This window comes from Salvelinus fontinalis, chromosome 20, assembly GCF_029448725.1.
Source record: "Salvelinus fontinalis isolate EN_2023a chromosome 20, ASM2944872v1, whole genome shotgun sequence".
Classification (NCBI taxonomy): Eukaryota; Metazoa; Chordata; class Actinopteri; order Salmoniformes; family Salmonidae; genus Salvelinus; species Salvelinus fontinalis.
The window spans coordinates 8,500,356-8,517,996 of NC_074684.1; the positions used below are offsets into that span (position 1 = coordinate 8,500,356).

At 43.2% G+C, this 17,641-nt stretch overlaps 1 protein-coding gene across 1 annotated transcript; it reads right to left on the reverse strand.

The window, feature by feature from the left end:
- Window positions 1–6,722: 6,722 nt before the first annotated feature.
- On the reverse strand, window positions 6,723–17,641 carry sccpdhb (saccharopine dehydrogenase b). Its single transcript, XM_055872279.1, has 12 exons — window positions 17,130–17,641; window positions 13,954–14,066; window positions 13,474–13,554; window positions 13,061–13,190; window positions 12,622–12,671; window positions 12,144–12,274; window positions 11,746–11,863; window positions 10,584–10,703; window positions 10,115–10,171; window positions 9,750–9,861; window positions 9,489–9,570; window positions 6,723–9,238 (listed from the first exon to the last, which is right to left on the reverse strand). Exons 1-12 carry the CDS (start codon window positions 17,320–17,322, stop codon window positions 9,142–9,144), a joined length of 1,284 nt encoding a protein of 427 aa, XP_055728254.1. The 5' UTR covers window positions 17,323–17,641; the 3' UTR covers window positions 6,723–9,141.

Sequence of the window (17,641 nt, forward strand, 5' to 3'; positions counted from 1 at the left end):
GGAGAGAGGAGAGGAGAAGAGAAGGGGAGAGAGGGGCGGAGAGAGCAGAGGAGAAGAAAAGGGGAGAGAGGGGCGGAGAGAGGAGAGGAGAAGAGAAGGGAAGAGAGGGGCGGAGAGAGGAGAGGAGAAGAGAAGGGGAGAGAGGGGCTGAGAGAGGAGAGGAGAAGAGAAGGGGAGAGAGGGGTGGAGAGAGGAGAGGAGAAGAGAAAAGAAGCGAGGAGATACTGATGGACTGATCTTGTTTTGTGTCATTTGTACTATGTGGCAATAGCATTCAACACAATTCAAACCTGGTTTCAAATGGTGCCTAGTAGTGCCAGTGCTATTAATGTGTTAATGTGCAATTACCATTTGACCATTTGATCATTTGATCATTTGATTTCTAAAATCTATGTATAAATACTGTCAAATAAAGTGCTACCCACCAGTCCCCTTATCCACTCACTGTGGGTGCATCCCAAATGGGACCTTATCCACTATATAGTGCACTTCTTTTGACCATATCGGCCCTAGTCAAAAGTAGTGCACTAAATGGGGAATAGGGTGCTATTTGGGATGCAGACAGTGTAATTTACATCTTGGATGCTCCCTGCATCGTGACTGTGGGTGGTGATCACTTAAACACAGCAAATTATAGGGTAATGTAGTGATGTCTGGCTCTCATCCCACAATACAGTAAGTCTGTCTGTTCAGAGGAGATACAGCGAATAAGAGGGTTGAATGGCTGAAGTATACCATATGTGTGACTGTGTGTAATGGGGCTGTGTGGTTGTAAAATGGCTGTAATAAAATGGTGTGTATGGGGTGGGGTGTGTCTCGTCCCAGACAGGACTGAGAACTGACCTCTTCCCTGGAATCATATCTCCTTCACTGTTTGGCATCCCTCATATACTGTCTTCCACATAATCTCTCATCTCATGCATCCCTAGCTGGCTTCCGCTCTTATTTTTCATTTCACACACTCACACAATTCACTCTCACAACACCTAACCTCTTCTTTCCCTCATCGCCTGTACCCTTGTCCCCTTTTTCTCTCTTCTTCGCTCTCTATCTTCCTCCCCTTTCCCGCTCTCTCCCTCCCCTTCTCTCTCTCTCCTCTCCCACCGTCTCTCTTGCTTCTAGTCCTCACCCATCCCCGCTGACACATTCTGGGCCCCTTTTGGTAGTCAGCAGACCAAGCCTGGAGAAAAACATCACAAAAGCCTAACTGCCTGCCTGCCTAGCCTTCTAGCAGTCATTGTCATTTACAGTGGCTATATCGGTTCCCCTAAATGTACTCAGGCTGTCCATAGCTAATAGGCCACAGCAAAGGTTGTATCCGAGCAGCCCTTGTAGAAATATACTGAACAAAAATATAAACGCAACATGTGAAGTGTTGGTCCCATGTTTCATGAGCTTAAATAAAAGATTCCAGAAATGTTCCATACGCACAAAAAGCTAATTTCTTTCAAACCTCTGATTCCCAAAGTTGCAAGTTTAAATCCAGCGATAGAAAGTGGTTTATAAGATTTTTTTTAAGCCTGTCCCAAACTTTAACCCTTACCTTAACCATTCAGAGTTAATAACTAACCTTAAGACAAAATCATTCATAATTGACTTTTTTTTGCACAGCATAGGTAGAGCCCTTATTGTATGGGACACTTTCAAATGTACTTTTAGAGGCCATTCAATACAATACTCATCATTAAAACTAAAGCAGTTTAGGTCAAAAGAGATTAGAATAATAAAGCAAATAGAGGAAGTAACAGTGCAGGTAGATGGTCATGGAAACTGTACTACAGAAGCACAAAATAGGTTAGAGAAAAAACAACAAGAAATGGAGGTACTTATTCAAGAACGATCAAATGTAATGTATTACCAAAATAAAGCGAATTGGATGGAACATTTTGAAAAATGCACCAATTTAAAAAAAAAAAATTAACATAGAAGTTCTACCAAAAAGAATTTACAGAAACTTGTTACAAATGATTATCCATGATTCACCAAATTATATTTTGAAAGAAGCAAAATATTTTTAGCATGTTTTCTTTTCAGTCTCCTCCATTTTCACTGAATGATGTTAACTGTAAGGATGTCTTTCCTAATAATTATAATAATAATAATAATAATGTAAAATTAACACATTTACAGAAAGACCTGTGTGAAGGTTAACTTACAGAAGAGGAACCTTTTGAGACAATAAAATATTTTCAGTCTGTAAAAACACCAGGGCTTGATGGTATACCAGTAGAGGTATATCAGACCTTTTTTGATGTACACAAAGATCCATTATTAGCATGTTTTAATTACTCTTATACAAATGGTAGACTTTCAGGTACTCAACAAGAAGGTCTGATTTCATTACTACTAAAACAGTATAAAGATCCAGGAGGCCTCTTACACTTCAATGTAGTGATGTGAAAATCCTGGCGAAATGCTTAGCACATAGAATAAAAAAGGTTATACCAGATATTGTTCATCCTGATCAGACAGGTTTTAATGTGTAGACTTTCCAAGATACAATTTATGTCGTCCTATCATCAGTAATAATGTCCCAGACGCCAACTGATCTGAAATCATATTCTCTAAGTACCAACGCATATTTTCAACTGGTTGGATTACCGAAATATGGTTCCTTTCCCCCACATTATGATGTTCCCAGACTCTCTATGTTAACAAAGGGCTTTTCAAGAGTCAACTCTATAGACAGAGAGAAACGGGATTGAAGGTATTTATGGGGGTCATAAACCTCCCCCAACATGCCAACGTCATGACAAGAGGAGTAAAATAAGGCTGTCCGTTGTCTCCATATCTATTCATTACGGCCATTGAAATGCTAGCTATTAAAATTAGATCCAACAAGAACATCAAGGGGTTAGAAATCCTGGGGATAAAAACAAAAGTGTCATGCACTCTAGTTTTTTCTTAAATCCACAATCTGGATCCCTGCACAGTCTCATTGAAGATCTTGATCACTTTCCTAGCCTCTCTGGATTAAAACCTAATTATGACAAGTGTACCATATTACGTATTGGATCGTTAAAAAATAGTGTTAACACTACCTTGTAGTTTACCAATAAAATGGGTGGATGGTGAAGCAGACATCTTACAACAATCTTACAACAATTAATTTCAATAGAAAGTTAGCAAAAATAGATAAGATTCTGCAACCATGGAGAGGTACAGTTGAAGTCGGAAGTTAACATACACTTAGGTTGGAGTCCTTAAAACTCGTTTTTCAATCACTCCACACATTCCTTGATAACAGACTATAGTTTTGGCAAGTCAGTTAGGACATCTACTTTGTGCATGGGGTCCCGTGTAGCTCAGTTGGTAGAGCATGGCGCTTGCAACGCCAGGATTGTGGGTTCGATTCCCACGGGGGGCCAGTACAAAAATAAAAGTATGAATGTATGTACTTGTAAGTCGCTCTGGATAAGAGCGTCTGCTAAATGACTTAAATGTAATGTAAATGTGCATGACACACTTAATTTTTCCAACAATTCTTTACAGACGGATTATTTCACTTATAATTCACTGTATCACAATTCCAGTGGGTCAGAAGTTTACATACACAAAGTTGACTGTGCCTTTAAACAGCTTGGAAAATTCCAGAAAATGATGTCATGGCTTTAGAAGTGTCTGATAGGCTAATTGACATCATATGCGTCCATTTAAGGTGTACCTGTGGATGTATTTCAAGGCCTACCTTCAACTCAGTGCCTCTTTGCTTGACATCATGGGAAAATCTAGATGATAACAGAGAGTAGTAGTGGTGTAAAAGAGGGGGGGGGGGGACAATGCAAATAGTCTGGGTAGCCATTTGATTGGGTGTTCAGGTGTCTTATGGCTTGGGGGTAGAAACTGTTTACAAAAATCTTGGACCTAGACTTGGCGCAGTCTATGACTAGGGTGGCTAGAGTCTTTGGCAATTTTTAGGGCCTTCCTCCAGCTTGGCCCCAGTGATGTACTGGGTGGTTCACACTACCTTCTGTAGTTCCTTGAAGTCGGAGGCCGAGCAGTTGCCATACCAGGCAGTGATGCAACCAGTCAGGATGCTCTCGATGGTGTAGCTGTAGAACCTTTTGAGGATCTGAGGACCCATGACAAATCTTTTCAGTCTCCTAAGGGGTAATAGGTTTTGTCATGCCCTCTTCACGACTGTCTTGGTGTGCTTGGACCATGTTAGTTTGTTGGTGATATGGACACTAAGGAACTCAACCTGCTCCACTGCAGCCCCGTCGATGAGAATGGGGGCGTGCTCGGTCCTCTTTTTCCTGTAGTCCACAATCATCTCCTTTGTCTTGATCACGTTGAGGGAGAGGTTGTTGTCCTAGCACCACACGGCCAGGTCTCTGCCCTCCTCCATATATGCTGTCTTGTTGTTGTCGGTGATCAGGCCTACCACTGTTGTGTCATCAGCAAATTTAATGATGGTGTTGGAGTTGTGCCTGGCCGTGCAGTCATGAGTGAACAGGGAATACAGGAGGGGACTGAGCACGCACCACTGAGGGGCCCCTGTGTTGAGGATCAGCGTGGCGGGTGTGTTGTTACCCACCCTTACCACCTGGCGGCGGCCAGTCAGGAAGTCTAGGATCCAGTTGCAGAGGGAGATGTTTAGTCCCAGGGTCCTTAGCTTATTGATGAGCTTTGAGGGCACTATGGTGTTGACAGCGACAGAATTAAGAACATTGGCTGTTCTTACAGTATTCTCCCTGTACACCAAGTCAGAACCGTAGGATAAATATGAGGGCATATAAGCAGACAATGAAAGCTCTTCCAATATTCGATGATGACATTTCTCTAAAACAGGCTATGTGCACCACCAAGTCAGAACAGAAGGCAAAGTTATATGGGTGAAAGGGACCAAATTATTAGGGTGAGGCACATGGGCTACTAACAGCTTACTACACAACATACACTTAGTACTACTTTCTTAGCTACAGTATACATATCTCCCTGTCATATTACATAATTTATGCAGCAGCATAGAAGACATTTTTGGGCTCACAATTGTGCTGTGCTCACTCGAACAAGAAGGTGGCGAGGCGGTCCTTCTTGTATTAGATTTTTTTACTTTAACGCCTTTTCCTCCCCAATTTCGTGCTATCCAATTGGTAGTTGCAGTCTTGTCTCATCGCTGCAACTCCCGTACGGACAGTGAAGGTCGAGAGCCATGCGTCCTCCGAAACACGGCCCAACCAAGCCGCACTACTTCTTGACACAATGCCCGCTTCACCCAGAAGCCAGCCACACCAATGTGTCGGAGGAAACACCGTACACCTGGCGACTGTGTCTGCGTGCATGCGCCAGGCCCGCCACAGGAGTCGCTAGAGAGCGATGGGACAAGGACATCCCTGCCGGCCAAACCCTCCCCTAACCCTGATGACGCTGGGCAATTGATGCAGTGCATTCGACGACTGCACCACTCAGAAGGCCGAGGCGGTCCTTGTGGGAAAATTTTGTCATAAAACTTTGTCATCAAAGTCTGGCATTCTAAGGATTTATGGTGCTTTCACGACAACTGGGAACTTGGAAAAAAACAAGGTTGAATCATGATGTCAGTGATCTTCAGGTCGGAGTTCTAGAAAAAGGCCTGAGTTCCCGACTTGGATTACTGTTCAAAACGTATTTTTCCAGTTGGAGCTCGTTTTTTTCTGAGATTTTCCAGTTCTGAATTTCCAGTTGTTTTGAACGCTGCATAGCATACAGGGGAAGCGAAATAGTGATTGCTTTGCAACACTTGCAGTTAGCCACTGATTCCTTCCAAAACACTCATTGTTGAATCTGCGATTTCCAACTTGTTTTGTAATGTTTATGTCCAATGGCTGATGAGCAACAATACGTTTTATCTATAATTTCTCTTCATATGAAAAGGATTTGCCAGTAGATTGTCGACATGATTAATGATGACTGCGTGTCTAGTTTGCTAGCTAAGATTTTGAAAGTATGATGTTGAGTCCAATCAAAGCTACGGTAGATATAACGTGATTTAACATAATTTTATCTGTGGCCAATGATCTTGAGCCTTCTTGGATGTGCACTTCTAATGTAAATCTATGGCAGCACCCAAGGTGGCTTGAGCTTTCTAGCTTTCCCTGTAGATTTTGCGGTGATGTAGTGTCCCCATGAGTGACTGTCACGACTTCCGCCAAAGTCGGCTCCTCTCCTTGTTCGGGCGGCGTTCGGCGGTCGACGTCACCGGTCTTCTAGCCATCGCCGCTCCACTTGTCATTGTTCCATTTGTTTTGTCTTGTTTCCCCGCACACCTGGTTTACATTCCCTAATCACATTACATATATATTCCCTGTTTCCCGCATGTCTGAGTGGAATTGTTTTGTTACATGTTACGCGCCAGGCTGGTTTTTCCCCGGGTACCGTGTTGTACCCGAGTGTGTTTAGTTGTTTAACTTATGCATTATTGTGACTGTTGTCGCTCTTTGCACTTTTTCCATTTGGCTTGAGGTTTTTGACGCAGTTGCGTCCATCTGTTGTTACTTCTGCCAATTAAAGTGTGCGCCTGATCACAACTCTCCGCTCTCCTGCACCTGACTTCTTACCAGTAGCGCACAACCTGACAGTGACAGAACACTGAGCCAATCATGGCGCAACTAGAGAAGATGACCAACCCCTACGCTCCATATTTTCCATTGGCTGCCCCTCAACCACAGAAAGCACTGAGCTATGCTGAAACACAGGCATTTTGGAGCTGCCTTTCTCAAGAAAGCAAAAAAGAGACCATGTTTGTATGTGTCTTTATTAACTCAATAATTTATTTTTTACATCGTTTTCTAACTGATATGTGACATGTATTAATGCCAAAACAGGCCCCACCTGCACTGAATGACGGGTCACCACTGAGAGAGAGGACAGATAGACAGCAAGAGGATGAAAGAAAGAAATAGAAAGAGATGGGGGGAAGAGAGATAAGGTAAACAGAAAGTCAGAGGAGAAAGAAAGGAAGAACAGAAAATACAAGAGAGAAAGGGAGAGAGAGAGAATTAAATAGAGAGAGTGAATGCGGGGCTGGAAGTGCCCGATAGGTGTTTTGCTCTGCAGCCCACTCTAAACATCATGCCTAACTGGTAGGGTGGAGGCTGTTTGCTGGACTGAGGAAGGCATCAGTCAGAAGAGGGGATGATAAGAGTGGAAATGGAGAGAGCAAAGGAGAAGTAAAGAGGAGACAAGACAGCAGGAGAGGAGTGAGGAGTAGAAAGGAGAGAGAGATCGAAGAGGGGATGAAGAGATGAGGGGAAAGGAGAGGGAGATAGAAGGGATGAGCTGGCCAAGGTGAGGGAGATGGCATGAATAACAGCACACCCACGATGGCGGGAGAGGAGGGCAGGGAAGAGGGATGGGGCTCCTGTATCCTATGTGCATAGGGAAACAAGCCACTGCATTCTCCTGTCTTGCTCTCTTTCTCCCTTTCCTTGTTCGTTTTCTCAGCTACACGTATAGCTATGCTATACACCCTGTACTTAACCACGCTACTTAACAATTACTCTCCCACAGTTTTATGATTGAACAAACCTGTCTATTTCCCTCTGTATGACTACAGTAGAACTAGGACACTGCTCTCTCTCTGTCCTTTTCTCTCTCTCTGTAATGCTCTGCTAACAGAGTTGTTGCGACAGTGGTGGAGGAAGGGGAGAGACAGAGCTGAAGAGGGAAGGGAGGCTAAGGAGGGAAGAGAAAGGAGGTTGAGTCACAGTCTACAGACAATGCCTCCCAGGTCCTTCCAACCTTGACCCTCCTCATTCACGTACCCACATCTGTTACCCATGATAAACCTGGCCATCCCCCTCCTTCCTCATCCATTCTGGCTAAAAGTGTATACATGGACTTTTAATTATGGTTAAACATTGTACCATCCCATGTCTCCTCTCACAGGCGAATTACCTTAACTGACAGCTCATCTAGTTAGTGGCATGTAAATATTTGGTAAAGTGGGAAGGGAATGTGTAATTAGAGAAACACTGCCACCTAGTGGGGAGGTTGGGTCCTGAATGTGTTGATGGGCATTGGTAGACCGCATTTGACTCCATTTTCTTTAGCTTATAAACATTATTTAGGTTGCACAGTCTGAGGCGATATTTGTTGTTACATTTTCAGGTTACCATATGTGTGTGTTTATACTTGTACAGAGCAGTATGTATTGCCTACTTGTTATTTTTATAAAACACAAAAACAGAATATCACCACGTTTATAAAACACTGGTATTATTCGGAAATATCTGAAACACCCAAAGTCTGTCTTATAATGCCCTTGGACTAGTCTGATTAAAATCCATGTGGCAAGCACACGCACGCACGCACACACACACACACAGTGGCAAAATATGGGTGTTAAAATGTGAGTTAAAACACAGAATAAAGACCTATAGGCCACAGTCCTTTCTTGGCTATGAGAACACACAACAGCCCTTAAACTAGTCCTCCACTACATCCTATTGTGGAGAGCTGTAATCTGGGTCAAGGACACTCACATACACATTAACAATACTAATAAGTCACTTGTATTACGGACAATTGATTTGAAACCCACTGAGTGACACCTCTGCATGACCAAAATTCTGAAGCCATAAAAGGACAGTTCAAACGGGCCACGAGAGAGACACAGACTTCAGACTAGAACGGTAACAATGTGGCCGGCTGTCTGAATGCCTGTATCCTTAGCCTGATAAAAAGGCTGATTATGTACGGCTTTAAGGGGAGACAGATACAGCTTTAAGGGGATGAGGTTTGTCCATTTGGCCTAATATTGACATCCAGTATTTCCTCTAACATAGACCACAGCAGTCATTGGGTTAAGCAATCGATACACAGAGCTGGTGGGACTAGGGTAGGGGGTAACAGGGGGTTAGAGTATCGCTCACCCTATTCACCTGTATGCCATGGCACTTCATGTAGATCTGAAAGGATTGGATGGGTATAAGCAATATGGTGAATATACTACCCAGCCCACCAGAGGGCAAAGTGAAGATATTACCAATTTCTATATTGCTAACAAAAAACAGTCCAAATCAAAACCTCTCAGATATAATAGAAATACCACCGCCACCCAGATGCACGAGATGCACCAGAATTTAGCAGCCAAACATGTCCTAGGGGTTGGATTTGGGATTGGGCACAGACAGGAGTCCTTTTTCTCAGACCCTCTCGTCAGAATCTCTTCACCGAGAACACCAGGCCATGTCTGTTGAGGCGGTCAATGAGAGTTGTCCTGGCAAATGCAGCTCCTGGACTGTACACTCCTCCCCTGTCAATCACAACATAGCGTTAACTTCTAGGTCCTGTACATGCATATATTACAATATATATATGTACTGTTACATTGTAATAGTAGCTGCATATTTGATGTACCAGTGTGTCGGACTTCATTCCTTGTAGAACTATAAAATATTCACAAGAGAGAGAGCAAGAGAGAGAGCGAAATAGCGAGAGAGCGAGAGAGAAAGAGCGAGAGAGAGAGAGAGAGAGAGAGCGAGAGACAGAGGCACCCGACTCACTTTATAGGAAGGAATTGTGGTTCATTCAGCAGAGTGATAGCTGCCTGTACCATAGCAACAGGTGTGGCTACATAGCCAGGCTCTGTGGACCAATGAAAGTCAACATAGTTTATCAACAAAAATTATAGTAGACCAATGATAATCAAGACGAAGAAAATAATAAGCACTGTGTGGACATTGGACAGAGCATGAATAGTCATGACCCTGACCTGCATCACAACTAAACCAAAAACAAGGCTACAATCAGAGATAATGTATTACCTGCTCCGTGTATCTGGGTACAGATCCTAGCGTTGGGTCTTCCCTGAGACGGGTCCAGCCCCTCAGCATAACCCTCCCCGAAAAACGTCAGACTGAAAGATGTTCCGTCCATCTGGGAGAGGAGAGGAGTCTTAGCGCTTCAAGTAATGAACGCTAACCTCCACTTCCATGAACTGATCAAATAAATACAGTGCTTTTAATTTTGTTTTTCTACATATACAGTGATGTTATCAACATTCTACAATGCCTGCATCCAAAACTTGACTTTAGCATGAAACGTTTATGGAGGTTCTTCTCACTAGACACATGGCTATGACTGGGCCATTCATGTACTGTTTCCATCGGGCCTGAGTCCACTACAGTACCTGCTTCCTGCTGGGTCCAGCCTTGGTGAACACGCCAAAGGAGAAGAACTCTGGAAACTAAGGATCAGAAACGTCAACCAATTCACTGGAAAAATGAGCTGTTTACCTCCCATCTCCAACACAGGTCATTTCTTCTTGTTATCGCTGTACAGTAACTGTATGTTATATTCACACAGATCTGACAGTCATGGAGGTTAACTGAACGAGGGGCTCACAGTTAAAAGAAGAGGAGACCATTCGTTTGTGTCTTTTCTACCCTTAATTAAGCCAACCAACTGTGACTGACTATTTTCACAAGATTGGTAACCAAACTACTTGGTTAATGTCATTTCCACAGACATCTAAATGTGGTGAAATACACTGTATGGGCCCGGGTCAAAAGTAGTGCACGATATGGGGAATATGGTCTTGGGCTCTGGTCAAAAGTAGTGAACTATATAGACAATAGGGTGCCATTTTGGACACACACCGTAATGAGGAGCTTCCTTCCCAGGCCGAACTTCCCTAGGAACCAGAAGAGCAGGCCACCACAGAACATCTTTATCAACGACCAGACGCCACCGACCCCTACATACGCAGAGTACTGGACCTGAAGAGGGAGAGAGGGAGGGGGAAAGAAAGAAGGGGAGAGAGAAAGAAGGAGAGAAGTAGAAAGAGAAGGGAACTCGATAAATAACTTTTAACTCCTGCATGCTCCTGTAAGCTACTGATGTCCCTACTTCTAAATAGTACTCCCCCATGCCATGGAAAGGCTAAAGAAAGGGCACAGGCTAAAGAAAGGGCACATCACAGGCACTATAATCCCAAGTGCACTATATTGGCCAGGAGCAGTGTTGAGACACCCCACAAAGATAATGAGGAGAGCAAGATGATGAATCACTTGGAGCTGCTGTATGACTCATTATCATTTATCTCTCTCCATATGAAGAAAAACAGGGGTTCTTTACAATCTCTCTCTCTCCACAAGGAAGAAAAACAGGGGTTCTTTACAATATATATCTCTCCACAAGGAAGAAAAACAGGGGTTCTTTACAATCTCTCTCTCTCCACATTGGATGTTTGTGAGTAAATGAGGCTTCATTTTATAGTTTCATAGGAAGCTCGTAAATGGAATACAATTTTGACAGCCAGAGTTGCTTGACCTAATTAGGGGTTGTGAAAGCAAGGAAGGGGGGAGACACGTAGATACTGAGGTAGACTATGGAAAATGACAGAATAATAACGTCATTTTGCGGACGCTTTTATCCAAAGCGACTTACTGTCATACGTGCATACAAAACACATACGGGTGTCCCAGGAATCGAACCTACTATTGAGGCGCTGCATGTGCCATGCTCTACCAACTGAGCTACAGACGACCATGTACCCCTCTGGGTATTGTACGTGGCAATAGATGGGGTTTGACAGCGGTCTCGGTATTGAGCAGGTTGTTTAGGCTAGCCGTGATGGATAAAATACTGGGGAAAGGAGGGGTAGCCTGGATACCAGTCTGTTTCTGCTTCAGCCAACTGATCGTTCTCTTGCCATGCCAAACCTCTACGCATCAGCAGGACCACAATGTAGCATTGTTGAGTGACTGAACGCAGGCAGCCAGTCAGGAAATAGAGGTGGGGGGTTGTGTTAGATCTTACTGGTAACTCCTGATGGCCCTCATACAGGAAGCGCTGGGATCTCCTGACTACTGATGGGTCTGAGCCCATGAAGGGTATGGCATACTGGTCAATCTCCTTACTGAAGAACAGGCTACCCCTGAGGAATACACAAACACATACCACACACACACACACATACATACATACATACAAGTCAGTTTACTTCCAAATACACTCTCAAATTTTCACCATCAGCATCCCACAGAATTCAGCACAGACAGACGCCATCAACTCATTTAATCTATATTGATAGACAAGTCCTCTAAATCCACTTCAGCATTGCCAAGCACCAACTGTGCCATACCAATCAAATGCAATGACTTTGAATGGAAATGGAGTGAACACAGACTGTCTGTACATTAGACATCTGCCAATACCTCTTCTTGACCTTTGCACCTACAACTGGGAGAGGTTGGTGGCCAAATTTCTTCCTCAGCTTCCGCAGGGAGCCGCTGTCTGCAAAGCCGTAGATGGCGGACTGCCATGTGCCGTCGTGGGCACAGCCTCCCTACAGGGAAGGAATATCCCAAAGCTTAAGCCAAGTCACCATCACAACAAACAAACTATTAAAGGAATGGTTCACTCCAAAATTAAAGTCGATCAGAATTCCCCAGAATTCCCCATTTTCAGACCTCAAAAGTGGTTTACTAGTCCACGTCCCATGCCATTTGTTGTGTCTAACGAAATTATGAAATTAGATGGTGCCTATAGTTCCTATTCATTCACGATTAAAGCATATAGCTGGATCTAAACAAAATAATGGTGTGGACCTTGGAATCATCAACATTAGATCACTTGTATGACTACATTTCCCATAATGCATGTAGAAAAACCGGAAGTGATCGAGCTGTCTACCTCAGGACCAGTGTGTATAGTCAGGAAGCTCTCCACAGCTGTCAGTGTCCCTGTTAACAGATATGACACAGTGTTATTATATATACCTTTAATCAAGGACAGACTGGACAAGCACACAGATAGAAACCTCATGGGAAAAGCAACAATGGTACTAATGCAGTGAGTTAATTGTGTACTGTAGCTGTATCATCGCGTTTGGAATTCAGCTAAAAACACAAACATCTTCTTTGCCAAAATGGTTCCGTAATTCATCATTGATAACAGGAAAAACACCAGTAAAGCAGAAAGAGCCTGCAGATACAATGTCAAGGACAAAAATAAGTATGAGAACTGTATCTTCTTCACAGATGGCTGCCATCACAAACAAGTGCTGTTCTCTATAATAAAACATATTTTAAAAAAAACATTCACAAACCCAATTAACAGTGTATCTCTCTACCTTTAAACTGGTTCTTTGTGTACAGGATACCCATGTCAGCTGGTATGGAGTCAAAGCCACAGCTGCCAATCACATACACTCCACTGTCCATCGCTCTGCTGTGGTACTCCAGTTGCATCCTCTCCAGGAACTACGGACCACAACACAAGACCACTGTAAAAACACCTAGCAGAGAGACCTGGGGTGCGTCCCAAAAGGCCTGCACTGCTTTCCACCAGACTATGTTGGCAATAAGGATGATATGAGCATAAAGCTCCTGAAATCCAAATGCATCCTACCATCGTTGTCTCTGTAAAGACAGTAATAGACAGTAATAAAACTAGGTTGGAGGTAGAGGCTAGTGAAGGCACTGAATTGAGCCATAAAGACGGACATTTAATATGATGGTGTTGTGTAATGACAGAGCACACTACCTGAGGTTCTCCACAGATGTCTATGCAGTGGGCTCCATTCTCTATGCAGGCCTTAACCACGGGCTCACCATAGAACCTGTACTAGGGAGACAAGAAAAAGGACTCAATATGATTTGGGTGTTAATGGAGGTATAGGTGTGTGTGTGTGTGTGTGTGTGTGTGTGTGTGTGTGTGTGTGTGTGTGTGTGTGTGAATGCGTGTCGTCAACCCTTTATCAAAAGCCTCATCTCCCTATCAAATTGCCATACCTTTGCAATTGATCACATGTTATTACGTTCCATACGCACTGATAAAGCTGAGTCGACTGTAATGTACAGCAGTACCGTGGCCACAGCTACACAGGCAGCATACTCCTAACAAGCTTTCCAATTATCATTGGGGACAAGAGTAACTTGGGAGTCTGGACCAATGACACCCCAAAAGGCCAGCCCTCATCCCAGGTATCAATAACAAGAACAGTCATTGTTACTGTAGACTTACTGGCCCAACACAGTTGAGAACAACCAGTCCTTGTTGGCACATGATGGCCAATGAATCTGTTTCGGAGACATCAGCCACAATGATTTCAACTTGAGTCCTTAACTCCGGCTGACCTGGAAACAGAGAGCAAAGTTCTACTGAACGCATGCATTGGTTAAAAGTCACACATCTACAGTAAATCATAGCTTAATACAATACTGAAATAGGCATTTAGAAAAGGGGAAGGGGAATACCTAGTCCGTTGTACAACTGAATGTACTCAACTGAAATGTGTCTTCCGCATTTAACCCAACCCCTCTGAATCACTGATCACATTGTTTGGAAAGATTTGCATTATTAGAGCAATTTGCATGGGTGACCATTATTAAGCAAGTCACAAGCCAGTGGGATCAATATCAACTAAGATTAAACAGCAGTATCCCTGTGTACCCAGTGAAATATTAAGACACCTGTTTACCGGTCAAGTTCAGCAGTGTCGTTGTTCACCCGTAGAGGACAACGGACACTGCGTGCGCATACAACAACAACAACAAAAAAGGTTCTTGAGGGGTTCTTTGTCAGCGGTGAGGGTGATATGTGTAACCATTTTTCAGGTAGGGTTCTTTACTGCTCATGAAGGGTTCTTTACTGCTGTGATGGCTGTGAAGAACCATCCTGTTCTTTCCCTCTCCTCCATGTTTTGCTTTATGCCATGAAATGCTAGATTGTTAAAAAGTTCCTGTAATTTTACAGTACACTAGAGGCTACTGGTTGCAGTGAAAGTACTGTAAACAGCAAGTTACTGAATGTTGTGTATTTGTGCCAAGTGTTGTACCAGTTTAAGTGGTTGGTGGTTAAAGGTTAAAGGTTGAGCACCTATTTTACTGTAACACTGACAGTTCTGCAATCATTGTGACAATGAAGAGCTGCACTGTTAAGAGGTTACTGTGCAGTGTTTGCCCTAGGATTTTTTTCAGCAGTGGTGGCAAGGTTAGCAGGGGGGTGGGTGTGCATTGTTACTAGTTTTAGCGCAATGATATGCTAGCTGTTCCCATAGACTTACAGTCATGGAGCCAATGACTATCCATTTAAAAGCGCATCTCGACAGAAATGTCTAAAATAACTTCATATTTTTTGCAGCAGTGGCAACAATTTGAATGAATATAGGGGAAACACTGCTGTGTATTTCACAGTAAGTTAATGGCAGTTAGCTGCCTGGAAGTTTGTGTTACCTAGCTGTCAGTAAGTTCGTGTAAAATTCACAGTAACTTAATACCCAGTAACTTACTTGCAACTAAATGCCAGTAACTTACTGTACTTTCACTGAACTATACTGATTACAAGATTAACATTAGTTGACAACTACTAAGCATTCTTTGTGGTTAGCACACTTGGAGCTCAGCCTCAACCTCATGGTTGACAGCCAACTGACCGTCCTGCCACACCATCTGGTCAGTGAGTGCGACAGAAATCAGTCACAGTAAGTTACTGAATTTTACAATAACTACTTGCAGCAAGCGGACAGTAAATTATAGAAGGGGGAAAAATGAAATTCCTGGTGGCCAACTACCATTAAGTTACTGGTAAATGCACATTAAATTAACCTCTTAACAGTGCAGCTCTTGATTGTCATAAGCTCTTACAAAGATCGTAGAACTGGAGTGGACAAATGAGGTGCTCAACCTTCATCAACATAACAATAAAACCACTTAAACTGGTACAACACTTCCACTAACAGTTGGCACAAATACAACATATTTTAGATCATGCCCCCAGATATGCTAATGAGCCCCCACCAGCACAGCCCCCACCTACATTTCAGAGGGCAGTAATGATTGTGCCTTATATTGAATAGAAAAATGTACCATTATACTAGATTTGCGCACATGTATCCTTAATGGTACTGACCAGTACTCACCAACAGGCGAGTACCTAACAGTGTGTGCCATAAACGCATCTGAAGTATCCTATAAGTATAACTGTAGACCTGTCATTGGTTTTACCTGGAACCAGGGGGTTCTTCATGAGAGGGTTCTAAATGGAACTCAAAAGGGTTCCCCTACAGGGACAAATCAAAGGGTTCTATGTGGCACCCAAAAAGGTTCCCCGATAGGGACAGATGACAGAATCCTGCAACAAGAGGGTTCTTCATGAGAGGGTTCTACATAGAACCCAATTGGGTTACCCTACAGGGTCAAAACAAAAATAAACCCAGGGCTCCTTGTGAGATGAATATATAAATTAATCAAACCTTTAACTAGGCAAGTCAGTTAAGAACAAATTCTTATTTACAATAACGGCCTACTCCGGACAAACCCGGATGAAGCTGGGCCAATTGTGCGCCACCCTATGGGACTCCCAATCACGTCCGGATGTGATACATGACCAATGGAATGCTTGAGGAAGTAGCGTGAATGCGTACATGCAGAAACGCCCCGAATTGCAGGCTGCAGTTGCACACTACTGACGCTGGCAAACTAGAGGTTGTGAGTTCAAATCCCAAGTGAGGGTGACTCGGAGTTATCAGAATACAGCAGTATACTGTCCCTTACAGAAACATCACCTTAATCCAGCTCTAACAATGAAGTATATTTTTGTATATTCCCTTACAAAAAAATATTTCCGTTTTGAAACTGCAGTAAAAGTGCAGTAACTGCAGTCCACTGTTGTACTTTGGACGCAGTAATTGCAGAATAACTGCCGTGTACAGCTGCTGTTATACTCCGCTCTAACTGCGGTTACACTGCAAAATTACTGCTGTAAAAAAAACGGTGTATTTTGGACGCAGTATTTGCGTGTACTGCAGTTATACAGCACTCTGACTGCAATTATTTTCCATAAAGGTTTACCATATTTTCACTGCATCCAGAAACCGGAATTATTGTTTTACAGTGTAATGAAGAACCCTTTGGTTCTATCAGTGCAATGAAGAACCGTACAAATTGTTATACACAGGTTATTGGAAGAACCGCTATAAAAATGGTTCCCCTGCAGAGAAACTGAATGAACCTTTGTTACTAGCACCTTCTACAAAAAAATGCAAGTGTATAGGCCTTGTCGTTTGAAGGCAACTGAAACCGTTGCCGCTGTTAATCATTATACAGTAGTAGCCTAGTCAAACCATGCTTGACATAAAATCATAATTTTACTGACAACAGGCACTCGATTCTCTTTTCTGGTTAGTGTCAAACACGTACGGAGGGTCTCGGCGGCTTGGTTCAAAACTCCCTCCAGCCGCTGTCTGCTGCGCCCGGCCAAGGCCCATTTCAGAGACCCGCTTGGTCCTTCGAAGGCGCTCCGGGCTACCTCTTCCACCACAAACTGCCCGGTAAAACCGGAGGCTCCGAATATGATAATATGATAAGGTCTGGTAGAGGTTACAGTCGCCATTGCGCACTAAAACGTCCGTTTACTGTAGCCAAGTTTACGCCGCGTGACGCGCCAAAGGATTTGTTCTCGTAGTGTTTCGTATCAATCAACTGACTACAATGTTAACCAATGCATTCGGTATTACTGCAATGTTTGGCAAAAAAAATATCGAGATTGAAATACTACAGCTGAGATATGTAAAACCACATGGGTAGGCATAATAAGGATATCCGAAATAACTCGAACTTTGCCTTAAAACATATAAACTGCGCAACAATATTGCATGAGTCGACTGCGCTCTAGTCCAACGCTTGATAGTATAAATACACAATTCTAGAAT

Bases quoted from the DNA above. Each gene is read 5' to 3' on its own strand.
- sccpdhb (XM_055872279.1), bottom strand. From the start codon at position 17,322: ATGGCGACTGTAACCTCTACCAGACCTTATCATATTATCATATTCGGA. The intron at 10,704-11,745 runs GTAAGATCTAAC...CTCCCTCTTCAG, and splicing joins AGGGCCATCAGGAGTTACCA to GTCCAGTACTCTGCGTATGT. The intron at 9,571-9,749 runs GTAATACATTAT...ATTGGTCCACAG, and splicing joins TACCCAGATACACGGAGCAG to AGCCTGGCTATGTAGCCACA.